The 18,297-nt window shown below is 38.6% G+C and overlaps 1 protein-coding gene across 2 annotated transcripts in view; it reads right to left on the bottom strand.

Moving 5' to 3' along the window:
- MANBA (mannosidase beta) overlaps nucleotides 1-18,297 on the bottom strand; it is a 111,811-nt gene that overhangs the window by 61,949 nt on the left and 31,565 nt on the right. For both annotated transcript variants that reach the window (XM_030313349.2, XM_030313350.1), the window contains exons 6-7: nucleotides 4,905-5,080; nucleotides 3,692-3,802 (exon numbers count right to left, since the gene is read on the bottom strand). In XM_030313349.2, the coding sequence (XP_030169209.1) occupies nucleotides 3,692-3,802; nucleotides 4,905-5,080 (287 nt within the window). The remainder of the gene's footprint in view (nucleotides 1-3,691; nucleotides 3,803-4,904; nucleotides 5,081-18,297) is intronic.

Below are 18,297 nucleotides of genomic sequence, written 5' to 3'. Positions count from 1 at the left end.
AAGAATTACTTCCCACAGTTAGAAAAGCACAGAAGTTCCTTTTCCTTCTCTAAAGTAAGTTGAAATGACTCATCATTTTTCACACTTTCGTGAAAATAACACACAACAAACTCAACATTTGAGGGAGCAGACATCTTCTACCAAAAGGGTTAGAATAAGCGTGAATGTTTTGGCCCCTTAGACAGCTCTACGACATTCTCCCTATCTACGCTACAGACACACGCGCACACACACTCACATACACAGTGTCACAGGAAATATAGAGCATGATTAAACAAAGGAAAAATAGATAATGAGCCTTTAAAAGGTATATTTCCAAATTTAGCATGGTGTCTGGCCCAAAGGAGAGGTAACACCAAATGTGAGAGATGACACCAGAGCATAGCCCCAGCCACTCCAAACACCAAAGGTTGATGTTGGGGAAAGGAGAAAACCTATGAAGGGGATCAAGATTGCTACTACTTACTATACACTATTATAAGCCAGATTCAAGTAACTTCATCTTCACTGTCCTATTTTATATATAAGAAATGGCACTTAAAGGACTAAATAAGTAGCCTACAGCTAATAAATACCAAAGTGTAGTTCTTTCCAGTCCTTAGTGCTGAAACCCAAACCAGGCAGGACCTAGTCATTCCTTTAAAGTCAAATTTTCTTTTCAATATCCTCTAGCTGAGGTTACCATAAGGCTTATTCACAGATTTAGAAATAAAACAGATAGTTATGGCTTCAAGGGGAAATATTTTATTGTATTTTTTTAATTAATGGTCCTGACAGATGGGGGTGGGCAAGATTTCTCTCTACAGGTACTTTGATTGCAATACGTTGGAGTACAGGGGCTATTTTTCCCCATTGTCCTCTCTAAATAGCTCCAGTTTCAATCTTGACTCAATTTTGGAATTTTTAAAGTGATATGGAAAGGCATATAGTATGTGTGTGTGTGTGTGTGTGTATACACCCATATATATATAAATATATATGACCAATATAAGGTATGATGTATATGTACATATAATGTATGTATAATGACCTATATAAGATGTTTTGTTGTTTTTTTTTATTTTAGAGAGATTTTATTTTATTTTTTACTTAGAGAGGGAGGGAGGGAGGGAAGGAGGGAGGGAGGCAGCATGAGTGGGGAAGGGGCTGAGAGAGAGGGACAGAGAGACTCTTAAGCAGACTCCATGCCCAGCAGGGATCCCCATGTGAGACTCCACCTCACAACCATGAGATCATGACCTGAGCTGAAACCAAGAGTCAGATGCTTAACTGACCAAGGCACCCAAGAGTCCCCAATATGTTTTAATTCTAAAAGCAGAACTCAAGTACACTGCTTTGGAAAAGGGATCCTGAGACTCACCTATCATTTTGCCTTTCAGAATCAGAGAGGCTTGAGGACATAAAGCACACTGCAAAAGGGGAAATGGATGAAAGTGTATGCTCAATGGTCAGAATTTTAGTCCCCTTCTGCCACCAGACTCCCTGAATGGTAACAACCAATCTTATATTCCTCAGGCAAGAGAGTGGAGAATGTCCTCACTGGCAAAGCTAAACACACACACACACACACACACACACACACACACACACACACACTGACGATCTATAGCTACTGACATGTGGGCACTACTACATGATAGAGCTGGGTTTCCACCTATATAATGAATATCGAACCTCATCTAGGATGTCTTATCTGCATTTTTGTGACTTAATCTTCAGAATGAATGGACACCAAGACAGAAACCAAAACAAATAAGAAAAATAAAGAAATACGGAAACAAACATGCAGAGAAACTTCAAAAATACTTATAGTAATAATTAATATCCCAAGAGAAATGAGAAAATATTATATTATAAAATTAAAAATAGGATGCAATTTAAAAATAAAAAAACCTTTTTAGAAAATTTTAGGTGATAACAAAAATAAAGTATCTAATTTTAAAAACTGAAAATAAAATTAAGTAATCTCCCAGAAGACCAATAAAAAGACAAGATGGAATGCGGAAGGGCGAGCCTGACGCGGGGCTCGAACTCACGACCGCGAGATCGTGACCTGGCTGAAGTCGGACGCTTAAACCGACTGCGCCACCCAGGTGCCCCTGTAATTACATTTTAAAACAAAATATTAAAAGCTAAAAGATAATGAAAAAATGTTTTCAAGATTCTGAAGGAAAATGATTTCCAACCTAGACTTCCATACACAGCCAAACTATCAAGTAACTGTGAAGACAGGACTTTGTGTATCTGCATGCTTACAAGTTCTCCAAAATGTTATCTTCTACATACCCATTCTCAGGAATCTATCGGAGAAAGTGTATCAGCAAAAGTGGAAAGTCAAATTAAAAAAAAAGAAAAACATTGGTCCAAAGAAAACAGAGTTCCATATTTAATCCAGAAGAAAAAAGAAGGGAATACTTAGAATTCCTAGAAGACAGATGAAGAAAATTCCAAGAATAATAATAAAGGAAGTTCCAGGTCAACAGCTAAGTAGAAGTTCTAGAAAGTGACAAGCAAGATCAGGGAGATGAAAAAAATGGCTCTAGGAGAGAGCGTTTTGGGAGATAGCAAAAATTAAAAGAATAATAATAGTAACAATAAACAAGGGATAGAAACACCTAGTGAGTGTGACTAAATGTAAAAGGTATTTCAAATATGTCAGAAAGTTGTACAGGATTTAGAGGAAGACAAAAGAAAAACAAAGCAACCGGTACATGAAGCAATTATTACTCTGAGTAATACAGAAAGTTGTACAAGAAAGGAAATATGATTTCAGCATACCATGTGATTCAGCTTGAGTAGTATTGTCATAATATAATAATGTAAACACTGAATACTGAGTTAACAAAAAATGGCCATTGGACAACACTGCGAGGGCAGAGGGAGGCAAAAATGTGTGTGTTGGGGGGCAAGCAGGGGTCATCAGAGAGAATCATGTAGAAGAGAAATATCCTCATCCTCTGGGTTTGAAGTCAATAGGCAATACATCAAACTGCAAAATTAGAAAACATCAGTAGAAGCATGTTATTTGGGAAAATAAAGATAAATAGAAGAAATAAGTAAAAGTTAAAAATGATTGATTCTGAGGAATAGAAAATAGGAATAGAAATAGGAAGAGCTGGGCAAAGGATTCTATTACTTTCTGGTAATATCTGAGCTTTAAAATTATTCATATGTGGGGCACCTGGGTGGCTCAGTCGGTTAAGCGTCCGACTTCAGCTGAGGTCATGATCTTGTGGTTCGTGAGTTCGAACCCCAATTTGGGCTCTGTGCTGACAGCTCAGAGCCTGGAGCCTGCTTCAGATTCTGTGTCTCCCTTTCTCTCTGCCCTTCCCCCACTCATGCTCTGTCTCTCAAAAAATAAACATTAAAAAAATTTTTAATTAAAATTATACATATGTATTACTTTGATATAATGTGCAATTTAAAAACAATAGAATATTTATATTATATATTATATATATATTATACAATATTTATATTAAAATAATTTGTAAAGTCTAATCCATTTATAAATATATAAATATACACACAGAGAAGTTTTGGAATGCATATAACTGTTACTAGTGACTCTCTCTGAGTGATAAGGTTATAGGAGTTTTGCTGGTTTCTTCTTTTCCTACAAAGATTTGTATTGTTATTTTAACAAGAAATACACTTTTTGTTGACAAAATATTTTAAAGTATTTGCTTACCTTAGCTGATTTTTCAATACTTAAGCCTCCATCCAACTTAAAAAGAACTGTCATATTATATCCAGTCTGGTTTCCATGTCCATGAGGCCACCACGTTTCTACAGTAGCATTCTTTCAAGAAACAATTTAAGTCATTCTAAGTAATCTGTGGCATATTTTCAGCAAAATAATATAGTCATTCAGAACATTATATCAATGTATCATAGAGTCAAGCACAGAAATTCTAGGTTCTATATTATGCCAAATTATACCAACCCATAGATAATACTTAAAAATCAATAGGCTAGGGGCACCTGGGTGGCTCAATCAGTTAAGTGTCCAACTTCGGCTCAGGTCATGAACTCAGAGTTCAGGAGTTCAAGCCCCGTGTCAGGCTCTGTACTGACAGCTCAGAGCCTGAAGCCTGCTTCAGATTCTTGTCTCCCTCTCTCTCTGCCCCTTCCCCGCTCACACTCTCTCTCTCAAAAATAAATAAACATTTTTTAAAAATTAAAAAAATCAACGTGCTAGGTGTTTAGCATGGATTAATATACCAAAAGGGAAAGGAAATAACAGAATAACATGGGTTATCAGAAAAACAATTCTTTTCATTTCTAATACTGAAGCTTATTTTATTTTGTATTCTTAACATTTAGAACTGGACTTTGAGGTTGACTCTCCTTTTAAGCCCAGAACTAGAAACTGTTTTGAGTTCTTACTGTATCCAAACAGTAACTGAATGTTGATTTACTCCATCCTATTCGGTTCACAATGATCAATTCCAGTAATAACAAAAGGAAAAAGAAAAGGAAAAAAAAAAACAGCCCACTTTTACTGGTGAAAGATCATGAGTTTAGAATTAAAATTCTGTTTGTAAAATAGCGCCAATATTCAAAATAATTTACAAGTACCAATTATAATCACTGTGTTTAAAACATAATGCTTAGAATGTATTTGGATTCAGGATGCCACAAACAGTGCAGAAAAGTTAAAACACAACACACTTGCCTTCTTGAGAGGAAAGGATGTCAATCACATAATTCTCCATTTCTTATCTTAAAATTTGGAAAAATCATTCCTTAGCTCATAACACAACACAAATATGAGAAGTTAAAAGTGAAGGAAAAATGGGAAAAGTACATTTTTCTTTCATACTCAGTCCCTTCTTTCTAGTCATTTCTTCTGAACAGTATTGCTCTTCATCTAGTGGTTCTGAGGAAGTACCATCATTCACCTTATTAATTTTCACAAATAGCTCAACAATCCTTTCCCCAGGTTGAAGTTCAATGCTGTACGTCTGCTGTGTTTGCAGTTTAGGAATGGCTACTATCACTTGACCAGAAATTGGCTTTGGGCTGACAACATCAAAAGAAGACTCTATTTCAAGATTCCACCCCTGGGTATGGTTATCTAAGACATAGAGAAAAAAAAAAAGAAAAGAAACATATATATATATAAAAACATATATATAAACATATATATATAACACTTATATATATATATATGATATATATAAATAATATGCTAAGCATTATTGCTGCACTCCTTAGGATTCATTGAAGAAAATACTAAAGCAGCTTCTAAACTAGTAAGCATTCCACAGATGCTGTCATGATAAAAAGTTCAGTGGAAATTCTCATTTAATCTTCATTCATTCAGTTTTGGTTTTTTTTCATCATTCATTTTGAAGAATAACCAAAATTATAGATTTTATAGATACCTCTAAAAATGTTACAATCATAAGTCATAAAAAACTTTAGAATGTCACAAATGAAAATATAACATAAATTTTCTAAGACTGATACATGTTTGCTCCTTTTTATAAAGTAAAAATACAGTTTCTTAAGGCATATAATAAGGTATAAACTTAGATGTAGTAGAATTAACCAAATGTGAAAAAACAGAGATACACAGTTGAGCCTTGAACAACATTGGTTTGAACTGCATGGGTACACTTATATGAGGATTTTTTTCAATAAATATATTGGAAAATGTTTTTGAGATTTGTGACAATTTGAAAAAACTCATAATTGAACCACATAGCTTAAAATACAAAAAAAAGTTAGGCATTATTGTAAGAGTGCAGTATATAATACATATACAAAACATGTTTTAATCAACTCTTTATGTTATTGGTAAGGCTTCTGGCCAACACTAGGCTATTGGTAGTGAAATTCTGGGGGAGTCACTGGGGCTCCTGACTGGCTCAGTCAATAGAGCATGTGACTCTTGATCTCGGGGTTGTGAGTTCAAGCCCCACATTGGGCTTAGGGATTACTTTTAAAAGAAGTTACACGTGAATTTTCAACGGTGCAGGGGGGTCAGCACCCTAGTCTCCATGTTGTTCAATGGTCAAGTGTTATTTAATCAAGAAATATTTGTATGTGCCATGTACTCTGCTAAGTGATGAGAATTAAATGGTGGCCAGGATAAATATGGCCCCTGACTTCGTGTCTAATGGGTCTTCATGTCTTAGACTTCACGTCTTAGACATGTCTTCATGTCTAAGAGTCTAATGGGATATAGACAAGTACAATGGTGAGATTATACCAGGATGGGAGAAATATGAGGTTATTCTGAGAAAACATTCACAGGAAGAAAGGTCACCTAACTTATAGAGGGTGAGGGAAGGCCTTTGTGAAAAAGCAGTATGTAGCAGAGCCCAGAAGTATGTCAAGTTCAAAGGCAGATGACAAGTATTCTAGGCACTATGAGAAGCAAGGGTGAAGAGCCATGAGTGAGGAAGAACAATCATTAACAAAAACTTGAGCAATAATGAAACTGGTAAGGGAGATCAGTGTGACTGAGGAAGTAAGCAGGGTCCAGCTCATGCTGGGTCGTGTGAGGAGTTTGGGAACTTCACCCTAGATCAATGAGGACCCACTGGAGATTTTTCATCAGAAAGGGTAACACGATCAGATCTGCATTTAAAAAAATTACATGAGGGGCGCCTGGGTCGCTCAGTCGGTTAAGCACGGACTTCAGCTCAGGTCGTGATCTCACAGTTTGTGAGTTCGAACCCCCTGTCCGGCTCTGTGCTGACAGCTCAGAGCCTGGAGCCTGCTTCAGATTCTGTGTCTCCCTCTCTCTCTGCCTCTCCCTTGCTCACTCTCTGTCTCTCTCTCTTTCCAAAATAAATAAAACATTTAAAAAAAATCTTTTTAAAAATGACAATGATACAGCAGGATAAAATGGAAGAAGCAGAGAGACCGTGAAATTTCTATCCTGTGCAAAAAGGATAGAAAGCACCACTTGAAACATCTTGGAATGGAGACGAGGAAAAGAAAAAGAAAAGGTAGCAGGCTGAAAAGGAAGGTCATGGGGAGAAAAGATGAGACAGCTGCCTGAGGAATAAGACTTAGGGGAGTGGAGTCTGAGAATGGTTAGAATGTTTCAGGAGGTTTCGAAGTAGCATGTTATATTATGTGCAATATAACACCTTCCTCTATCATCCATTAAATTCACATTGTTTAATGTCTCCAGAATTGAATCTGTGCATTTTAAAATAAGACAGTATGCCAAAGCAGGGTTTGGGCGAGAGCAAAGTAGAAAAGCAGACTCATATTTTTTAGGTTACACAGGAGACACCAGGGATGAAGTACCCAAAAAGGCTGGATAGGCAGGCTGTCAGAGTCACCAACGAAAGTTCTCATTCCTTCCTGCCACAGAAAGAGAGGAACGTGACTGGTACAGATGCAATTAGCTTTCTATGATCTATGGCAAGAGACTGAAGAAGTTCCTGCTTAAGGGCTTCCGTTTTCCTCTGTGAAAAAGGGCCAGGAAAAGGTTATCAAGCTGAGAAATATCTTAGAGACCCTTCTCCCCACAAATAAGGAGGAGGGTTCGATAATCATGGCTTCTGCCACAAGTGAAGAAAAAACATGTATGCTGATCAATGACCAAAGACTTTATAACTGACATTCTTTACAAATGTACAACCACACCAGACCTATTGTAAAGATGGTCATACCACATCCCATCATCTGCATCTCGTATCTGCCAAAAGTACAGATGGGTTGGATGTGCACAGAAGTAAAACTAATCCTGGACTTAAGAACTATTTTTACTTATTAAATGATTCATTCTTAGGAACATTACTCAATGAGCCCTGAATTAATTTGTTCTGATCCAGCCAATTCTGTAGTTTACACACCCACAGCCTCCAAGTTTTTCTAAGATACAGTAAAATATATCAAGACAACCACGCTTATTTGTTAAAGATACTTTTCTCCTACCAAGAACACATGAAGTCTCTCAATTTTCCCTTTACAGCACCTTTATTGTTTTTAAACAGAACCACACACTACAATCTTATCTGAATGTATTGATTTTCTAAAATATCCCTAAATCTTTGACAACTACATGACCTCCCCATCGTATTCCGTCTGGCTTCCCTTACTATCTCTTATTTCAGGAAATAATAATAGATAACATTGACCCAGAACTTCCTACGAACTAGGCACTGTTTTATGCTCTCAACATGTATTAACTTATTTAAGCATCACAACACTGCTATAAGGTAAACTCTATTATTATAATCATTCTATAAATGAGAAAACTGAAGCACAGAGGAGTTAAGTAACTTGCCCAAGATCACACAGCTAGTAAGCTGCAGAGCTTGGATATGGACAGTCTGAAACTGTCTATATAGAGAGTCTATATAGAGACTGTATAGTTAACCTCTAAGTTATGCCAATCATATCCAAACAATTTCCCCAAAAAATATGTCTTATTGGTGTTCAAGATTTTTACAGTAGGGAGGAGGTTTAATTATATAGGGGAGCATTTGTTTTAATGATATCAAGTGATGATAGACAGCAAATATATCTTTTGGTGAGTCTTTAACCATAACAGCACAGATTCATAAAACTTTTGAACTAGAAATATGTTGACAGATCACCTAGTCTACTTTCTGATTAGTGTTTGATTCCCTCTAGACTACCGGCTGGCAAATAACTGGTCCTCGGGCAAAATATAACCTACCTCCTGTTTTAATAAATAAAACTTTATTGGACTGAATTGTGTTCCCCACCTCCCCAAAATTCATAGGTGGAAGCCCTAACCCCTCAATATGATTGTATCTGGAGGTAAGGTCTTTAGGAAGTAATTAAGTTAAATGAAGTCACAAGGCTGAGGACCTAATCTGATAGGTCTATGGCCTTATAAGAGAAAAAGATCTACCTCCTTCTTGTCCTCCCTCCATCTCTCCTTCCTTCCTTCCTTCTTTCCTTCCTTCCTTCCTTCCTTCCTTCCTTCTTCCTTCCTTCCTTCCTTCCTCCCTCTTTCCCTTCCTCCCTCCCTTCCTTCCTTCGTTTTCCTTCCTTTGTTCCTTTGTTCCTTCCTTCCCTCCTTCCTTCCTTTTCTTTCTTTCCAGCATCCCAATCATGTGAGGACACAAACCAGGAAGAGAGCCATCACTACAAACCCACCAGCCAGCACCTTGATCTTCGCTTTCCCAGCTTTCAATATCTTGTTGAGGCCACCCGGTCTATGGTATTTTGTTAAGACAGGCCAAGCAGGCTATGACAATAGCCACGCTCATTTGTGTACATGTTGTCTTCTGTTGCCTTTGCACTACAATGGCTGAGTTAAGTAGTTACAACAAAGACATTTGGCCCCCCAAAAGACTACAACGTTTACTATCTGAATCTTTACAGAAAAAGTTCACCTAAAATATTTCCCCCAAAAGACTATTCTAATCTAATATCTGTAATGAAAAAAAAAAAAAAGCCTCTGCCTCACAAAATAGCCTTCCCTTTTGCTAGCCTTGACTATTGTAAAGTCATTCTTCACATTGATTTGAAATCCCCTTTTCTTTAATTTCCACCTGAAGATTTTAGTTCTGCCCTCTAGGTACCTCCTACCAACTAATAACCACCAAGTTCGAGCTGACTCCTTGGACGTTTCCTATTACTTCCTGTTCAGTGGAAAATCAGCTGCTTCTAAGGGCCTCTGACAGGAGACAAATAGTGTAATTCCCAAAGGTTACTGGCAGTCTCTATTGCTTCTAACACAGAAAACTCTAAAGTAAATCATCAGTTCTCTGGGGCTCATCTAGTTAAGTTCCTTAGGTGCCACTAACTGAAAAAACTAAGGCTACAGAATGTAAAAACCCAATATGAAGACTTACAAGCCTATCGTGTTATCACCAGATACACTATACTAACATATTTTGCCCTCTCCTCTTCTTACAAATGGAATACAACCTTTCCTTCCAGAAGCCCTGGAGAATTTAAGTAATTTAGTTTCACAAAGCACATGTAGAGTCTTAAATCATCAATAATTTTCCTGGTATTACCTGGTCACTTCTTTTTACTTGCTACTTTAAAAAAAAAAACTTTTCGGGGCGCCTGGGTAGCTCAGTCGGTTAAGCATCTGACTTTGGCTCAGGTCATGATCTCACGGTCCGTGAGTTCAAGCCCCGCGTTAGGCTCTGTGCTGACAGCTCAGAGCCTGAAGCCTGTTTCAGAATCTGTGTCTCCCTCTCTCTCTGCCCCTCCCCTGTTCATGCTCTGTCTCTCTCTGTCTCAAAAATAAGTAAACGTTAAAAAAAATTTTTTTTAAAAAAACAAACTTTTTTTTTTTAATGTTTATTTGATTTTGAGAGAGAGAGAGAGACAGGGCGCAATCAGGGGACAGGCAGAGAGGAGGAAGACACAGAATCCGGGCTCCAGGAGAGCAGGCTCCAGGCTCTGATCTTTCAGCATAGAGCCCAACACGGGGGCTGAATCCCCGAAATGTGAGATCATGACCTAAGCCAAAGTCAGACACTTAACTAACTGAGACACCGAGGTGCCCCTACTTGCTACTTTAAAAATATATAACCCTGTTTCTAGTTTCTAGAAACTTTCTAGTTAAGGGGAGCTCCCTTTTATAAACTAAGACCCATTTTTAGGGGCACTGGGTGGCTCAGTCATACACATATATGTACAATGGAATATTACTTAGCTATCAAAAAGAATGAAATCTTCCCATCTGAAACAATGTGGATGGAGCTAGAGTATATTATGCTAAGCAAAATAAGTCAGTCAAAGAAAGACAAATATCATATGATTTCACTCATATGTGGAATTTAAGAAACAAAACAGATGAACGTAGGCGAAAGGAAAAAAATGAGAGGGAGACAAACCATAAGAGACTCTTCCTTTTTTTAGTGTTTATTTATTTATTTTGGGGGGAGGGCAGAAAGAGAGGGGGAGAGAGAATCCCAAGGAGGCTCCACACTCAGTGCAGAGCCAGATGCAGGGCTCAATTCCACAACCCTGAGATCCTGACCTGAGTCAAAATCAGGAGTTGGACACTTAACTGACTGAGCCACCCAGACACCCCAAGACACTAACCATAGAGATCAAACTGAAGGCTGCTGGAGGGCTGGAGGGGAGGTGGGCGGGGGTCGGGCTAAGTGGGTGATGAGCACTGGGTATTACATGTAAGTGATAAATCACTAAATAATACTCCTGAAATTAATATTACACTACATGTTAACTAATACTTAAATAAAAACTTGGGGAAAAAAAACTTGGAAAAATAAATAAAAATAAAAAGCTTTTGCACAAAAATAAAAAAGCAAGCTACTGAATGTGAAAAGATATTCACAAATGAAATCTCCTATAAGGGGTCAATATCCAAAATATATAAAGAACATGTGCAACTCAACACCAAAAAAGAAGAAATAATCCAATTAAAAACAAGCAGAGGACCCAAACAGACATTTTTCAAAAAAAGACATACAGATGGCCAATGGGCACATGAAAAGATGGTCAACATCACTCATCACCATGGAAATGCAAATAAAACACAATGAGGTATCATCTCACACCTGTCAGAATGGCTAGAATCAAAAAGATAAGAAATAACAAGTGTTGGTGAGGATGTAGACAAAAAACCTTGTGCACTGTTGGTGGGAATGTAAATTGGTGAAGCCACTGTGGAAAACTGTATGGAGTTTCCTCAAACAGTTGAAAATATAAATACCATACGATCCAATAATTCCACTACTGGGTATTTACCCAAAGAAGACAAAATCACTAATTTGAAAAGATATATGCACCCTATGTTTACTGCAGCATTGTTTACAACAGCCAAGATATGGAAGCAATCTAAATGTCTACTGATGGATGAATAGACAAAGAAGACACTGTATATATGTGTGTATAATGGAATACTACTCAGCCACAAAAAAGAATGGGCCTAGTGGGTACCATGCTAAGTGAAATGAATCAGACAGAGCAAAACAAATACTGTATGACTTCATTTATATGTGGAATCTAAAACACAAAACAAAAGGCAAAAACAGATACATGAATACAGAGAACAAACTGATGGTTCCCAGAGGGGCAGGGGTTCATAGGGGGGGTTGCAAAGTGGATAAAGGGGAGTGGGAGATACAGGCTTCCCATCATAAAATGAATAAGTCACGGGAGAAAAGGTACGGCATGGGAAATATGGTCAATAGTACTGTAATAGTGTGGAATAGTGGCAGATGGTAGCCACACTTGTGGGGAGCATAGCACAACATATAGACTTACTGAATCACAATGCTGTACACGTAAAAATAATGTAACGTGTGTCAACTATACTTCAATCAAAAAATAAAATAAAAAATAAAACAAAAATCAACAAAAGAAGGAGACTAAAAAAATGCCAAACGATGCCTATGACTCCCCAGCTCTCCTGAAGTGGAATGCAAATAATTCCAAAAACGGAAAGTACCGGGATGGGGACAGTTAAGAAGAAAAACTATTAACTGCCTCCAAATCAGGTCTCCTTCCCTATCACACCAAGTCAGTTGTATATCCTCTCCTCATCCTGACGAATCAACTCTGGGCCCAAACAATAGGGGAATTCTATTAAAACAGGGTAGACAGGCAAGACTGACCTGTTTTCTCTACAACTTGAGGCCTCCCCAGGCAGAAAGACTCAGTGATGCCCTCGCTGATGTCCTGCTCCCTGAAGAAGAGACTGCAGTCTACGGTGTGTTCCATGTAACCTCAATCAGGCAGCAACCCTGAGGATGGCAGGAAGTGTGGTTCTGGCCACTGCCTCATTTTCAAATTTTTCCAAAGCTGATTCAGCGAGGTCTCTTTACCTTTTTATTGTAAGTTTATTTATTTATTTTGAGAGAGAGAAAGAGAGAGAGAGAGAGAGAGAGAATGAGCAGGGGAGGGGCAGAGAAAGCGGGACAGAGAGAGAATCCCAAGCAGGCTCCATGCTGTCAGCACACAGAGCCAACGCAGGGCTCAATCTCACAAACCATGAGATCACGACCTGAGCAGAAACCAAGGGTCAGATGCTTAACTGACTGAGCCACCCAGGCGCCCCCGGGGAGGCCTCTTTAAAAACAAACAAATAAACAAACAAACAAACAGGGCACCTGGATGGCTCAGTCAGTTAAACGGCTGACTTCAGCTCGGGTCTTGAGCTCATGGTTCAGGTTTGAGCCCTGCGTCAGGCTCTGTGCTGACAGCTCAGAGCCTTGAGCCTGCTTCTGATTCTCTGTCTCCCTCTCTCTCTGCCCCTCCCCCATTTGTGTTCTGTCTCTCTCTCTCTCTCTCTCTCTCTCTCTCAAAAATAAACACTAAAAAAAATTTTTTTAATAAAAAAAAACAAACATGAGTCTGACTTGGGTGGAAATTTGTACAAAGCATAGGCAGCTACACACACAGAATGATGCGTGCTGCTTCTTCATGCAAACAACCTTCAAGACAACTCCAATTTGTGTAAATATGGCCAATACGTTAACCTTAAAATTCTCTAAAATATGCCAGCTCCTTTTATATTCCTATATGGTCTACTTCTTTGTCAAGATGTGGTCAGAAAAAAAAGAAGACAGCTTGGGTTGCCTGGCTGGCTCAGTCAATAGAGCGTGCAACTCTGGATCTCAGCGTTGTGAATTCAAGCCCCTGTTGGGTGTAGAGATTACTTAAAAATAGCATCTTTTTTTTAAAAAAAGCAAGAAAACAGCTTTATTCACAGTTGTCTAAGAGGGAAAAAGAAGTATAACACGACATGGAAGTAGAAAAATAAGAAATAGCTGGGGCGCCTGGGTGGCTCAGTTGGTTGAGGGTCCAACTGCAGCCTAGGTCATGATCTCCTCATTCCCGACTTTGAGCCCCACATTGGGCTCTGTGCTGACAGCTCAAAGCCTGGAGCTTGCTTCAGATTCTGTGTCTCCCTCTCTGTCTCTCTGCCCTTCCCCATTCATGCTTTGTTTCTCTCTCTCAAAAATAAATGAACATTAAAACATTTTTTAAAAAAGAAAAATAAGAGATAGCTGAGTTATTTCAATTCAAGTGTGTACACAACTACCAAAAATATTCTCAAACCATATCCTAAACTTTAACTGATTATAATTAAGCCACAAGTATCAATGTCTTTATGTAGTCATGTGTCTAGCTTCAAGAAAAACTGAATTCTTCCATACTTATACCCTCACTTGGTTGTAATTACTGCCATAACTTACAAATCACAGGAAAAGAACCATGGAATGTCAAAGGCAGAAGAAACCTGGCAATCTCCTCATCACTTTGTAGATGAGGTTCCTGAGACCTATAGAACCTAGCTCAAAAGCTCCAGAGCCAAAGGACAAATAGAGGGCCCATGTTTCCTAGTATAATGTTCTCCACCTTGCATACATCTCTCACAGAAACACCTGCCAAAGAGAAAGACACTAGCAGGCACGCAGGGATTGAAATCTGTATATGCGCAATGAGGAAAACCAAAAGCAAAAGTACTTTTATGATCCAGGAATCACACTACTGGGTATTTACCCAAAAAATACAAAAACACTAATTCAAAGGATACAAGCAACCCTATGTTTATAGCAGCATTATTTACAACAGCCAAACTATGGAAGCAGCTCAAGTGTCCGTCGACAGATGAATAGATAAAGAAAAGGTGGTCTCTCTCTCTCTCTCTCTCTCTCTCTCTCACACACACACACACACACACACTGGAATATTACTCAGCCATAAAAAGAATGAAATCTTGCCAACTGCAACAACATGGATGGAGCTAGGCACAATAAGTCAGGCAGAAAAAGACAAATACCATATGATCTTACTCATATGTGGAATTTAAGAAACATAACAAGCGAGCAGAGGAAAAAAGAGAGAGAGAGAGACAAACCAAAAAACAGACTCTTAACTATAAAGAACAAACTGATGGCTACCAGAGGGGAGGTGGGTGGGGGGATATGTGAAATAGGTGATGGGGATTAAAGAGTACACTTATCATAATGAAAAAAATAAAATAAAATGATAAAAAAACAAAGCAAAGCCCTTTCAGAATCTTAAGTCGAAATATAAGGTACATTCAATGTGAAACAAAGCATTTGGGGGAGAATGTAACATTAAAATGTTAGCCTCTTAATAAAAAAGGGTCTGTGAAAAAGAACACTGAAATCTACAAACATAGAGAATGTGTCTGACCCTCTCCTAATTCATAATTACATGTTGCCACAGTTTCTTCATTTGTCAAAATACCATCTTTGTAACCTAAACTATCTCATAAAAGCATAACAACAGTTATGGGAGCATCAAACAGTAGAAGTAGATTTCTTGAATTATGTACTGTCTGTAAACCTTGACAGGCCCTATAAATTATACCCCAACCAAAAAATGCAAGATGGTAAACCTACTTAGAGGAACAAAATATATCCAAAGGTCATGGTTAGGAACACACGATGGCGTCTGGGGGGTTAAGAACTAGCAATGAAATGGAAGAACATTCGGGTCAGCATGGGAAGGATCTGCAAAGAATGATAGGTTGCTTATGTAAGATGAAAAACGATGCTTCATCTCATTGGGGGGAAAAAGCTATTCAAAGATAGCTGCCTTGATTAGCTTCACCCTGCTGAGCATCTAACAGCTCCTCCTTCTGCCCGCTTGCTCCTTACATCTTTAATAGGTGATGAAAAGCTGCAGTGAAGAAACAGTAATGACAACAAGCTGAAATGACCAAGCCACCGAATATTTAAATTCAAACATAGGATATTTCCCTGCGTTCCTGCTAGGATTATAGAACAGCCTTCCGCAGCTGCTTTTCAAAGAACGAACAGCTTGCATTAGCCAGAAAGGGAGGCTCACAGTTAGTTACAACAGCTGTCTTCCCCTTCTTTACCAAGCAGCAAGATCTCCTTGCTTACTCAGCAGGACAAAATCCTCAAAGAGGAAACTAAAGCAAAAGAGACGCAAAGCAAAATCTCCCCCAAACAAGGATAAATTGGTAAATTCCAGGGCAAAAAAATCTACTCAGGCAACAAGGTAGCTAATCACAGGAGAGATCATTCAAGCAACCTACCTACCCATAAAGATATTTTCAAGGGTAAATGCTGTTATCTGATGAATAAAGTAATTCAAAGAGGAATGAGAAAGTGATGCAAAATGAATGCATTCAAAAAGATTGCATTAACCAAGATTGACAAATCTTTGCTTTATTGTAATATTATATTCACTATACGCAAAGGGCTGCAATGACCTTCAACACAGGCTTCTGCTGGGCAGGCCAAGGTCAAACCAAAAGCTAAACTCACCTCTCCAACTCACAGGCTAGGTTTCTGAGTTGGAAGGAGTGGGTGCTTTAGGCTGAGGCAGCAAGTAAATTTGGATAGGGTGGGAGATGGCAGCATTTCTGGGTAGGATGGAAGCGCCTACACACAGGTCAAAGATGTACAGCTCACCTCAGCTCAAGAGGAGGGTTCACATACTAAAAACACCTCTGTGCTGTTTTTTTTTTTTCTTTCTGACTGTGGTAATGAAAGATTAAACAATGTAGCATTTCATCAGAACACACTTACATAATTTGGACTTAATGTGTGTAAGTAAGCTTATGAAAAGCTCGTAAGACCAGACGAACATCCTTGCCTAATAAATTTTGGGGCATAATGGGAACGATTCACAAATATTACAAATATGATTACACATATGAAAGACCTAGCATGGAGAAGATGATCAACAAATGAATATATCTCTTTCTCTCCCCCTCTCTCACTTTGTCTCTGGGTCTCTCGCACAGACACCACCACCAGCACCCACCGCTGCCACGCAGGGCCTGCAGTTTGGGCCACATCATTCACTTATAAATGTCCTAATCTTTGGAATTGGGGCATCCACCCCTACCAGCTATCTTCTCCCTAACTCTCCTTCCCACACCCCTTGGAAACCCAGGTCCAGCCAGACTTTCCCCTCCCCTCCCCCAGCAGGGCCTTCTTCCACCCCTTCCCTAGAGAAAAGAACAGGAGAATCTTTCTGGGTTTCTACACCCAGTAAAAAACATCTGAGCTTCCCTTTTCTGCACCAGAGTCAGTCTTTCACCGTCCAGAACACTGAAAATGTGGGTGCCTAGAACAGCTACTGCTATTTAAAAGCTGAGTTAGAGGGGCTCCTGGGCAGCTCAGTGGTTGAGCGGCCGACTTCAGCTCAGGTCATGATCTGACGGCTGGCTCATCGGTTTGAGCCCCACATTGGGCTCCGTGCTGACAGCTCGGAGCCTGGAGCCTGCTTGTGATTCTGTGTCTCGCTCTCCCTGTGCCCCTCCCCTGCTCACACTCTGTTTCTCTCTTTCTCAAAAAAATAAATAAACATTGAAAAAAATCTTTTTTAATGATAAAAAAAATAAAACCTGAATTAGAATATTTCAGGGCTAAGGAGGAATTATTCAAATAAATATTTTCTAATAAGGTTTTAAAGAAAGTCACATCAATGAATTGGTACCTTTAAATATCTAGATAAATGGCAAGAGTTAAGATATAACAGGAGTAATTCTTGCTTTCCTTTGACCTCAGTATTTTTTTTCAAATATAAATTTGTTCTTACTATGTTAAAAATTAAGAATATGTGAAAATCATTGAGGAAGCTGAGGTTAGGGCAAAATCAAACAAATGACTACAGAATACTGAAAAATGAAGTTTAGAAACCTCCATCATAAGGACTGAGAATGCGGAGAAGGAAAAAATATATATACAATGATACATTTATTATATACATAAACTAACTCACAAGAATTTCAAGTTAATTTTCAAAAAATAAAGAGCCTTTTTCTGCACACAATTAAACTGGGGAGTGTGGTTGGTCATTTGCTCTTCAGTGGTAAACTCACCAATTTTAAATTCAGAAATGATTTGAACATTTGGAGAAGCAAAAAGGTGATCTTTTTGTAGCCTCAGCAGGGAGAAAGCAGAAAGTGCCACACAGTCAAATTCGTTTAGCCTTTCCTAATGAGTTGGCTGAAATTACTAAATAGAGTCTCTTAACTGCTTTCTTCCCTTACTACAGAAACAATATAAGCTCAGCATAGAAATCTGGAAAAGACAGTTGAGCAGAAGAATAAAATACAAACTGTGTGTAGCACTATTACCCAGAGATAGCCACTGTTTGCTTTGGTTCTGACCAACCTCATTTCATGCTTAAATTTTAAAAATTAAAAGATTTGATTTTAAAGAAAAAATACATGTATCTGGTTTTAACTACAAACTAATCCTTTTAAGAAAACTTGGGGCGCCTCGGTGGCTCAGTGGGTTAAGTGTCCGACTTCAGTTCAGGTCATGATCTCACGGTCCGTGAGTCTAAGCCCCTCTTCAGGCTCTGTGCTGACAGCCCAGAGCCCGGAGCCTGCTTCAGATTCTGTCT

Source organism: Lynx canadensis, chromosome B1 (assembly GCF_007474595.2).
Source record: "Lynx canadensis isolate LIC74 chromosome B1, mLynCan4.pri.v2, whole genome shotgun sequence".
Classification (NCBI taxonomy): domain Eukaryota; kingdom Metazoa; phylum Chordata; class Mammalia; order Carnivora; family Felidae; genus Lynx; species Lynx canadensis.
This window is presented reverse-complemented; position numbering and strand designations above follow the sequence as displayed.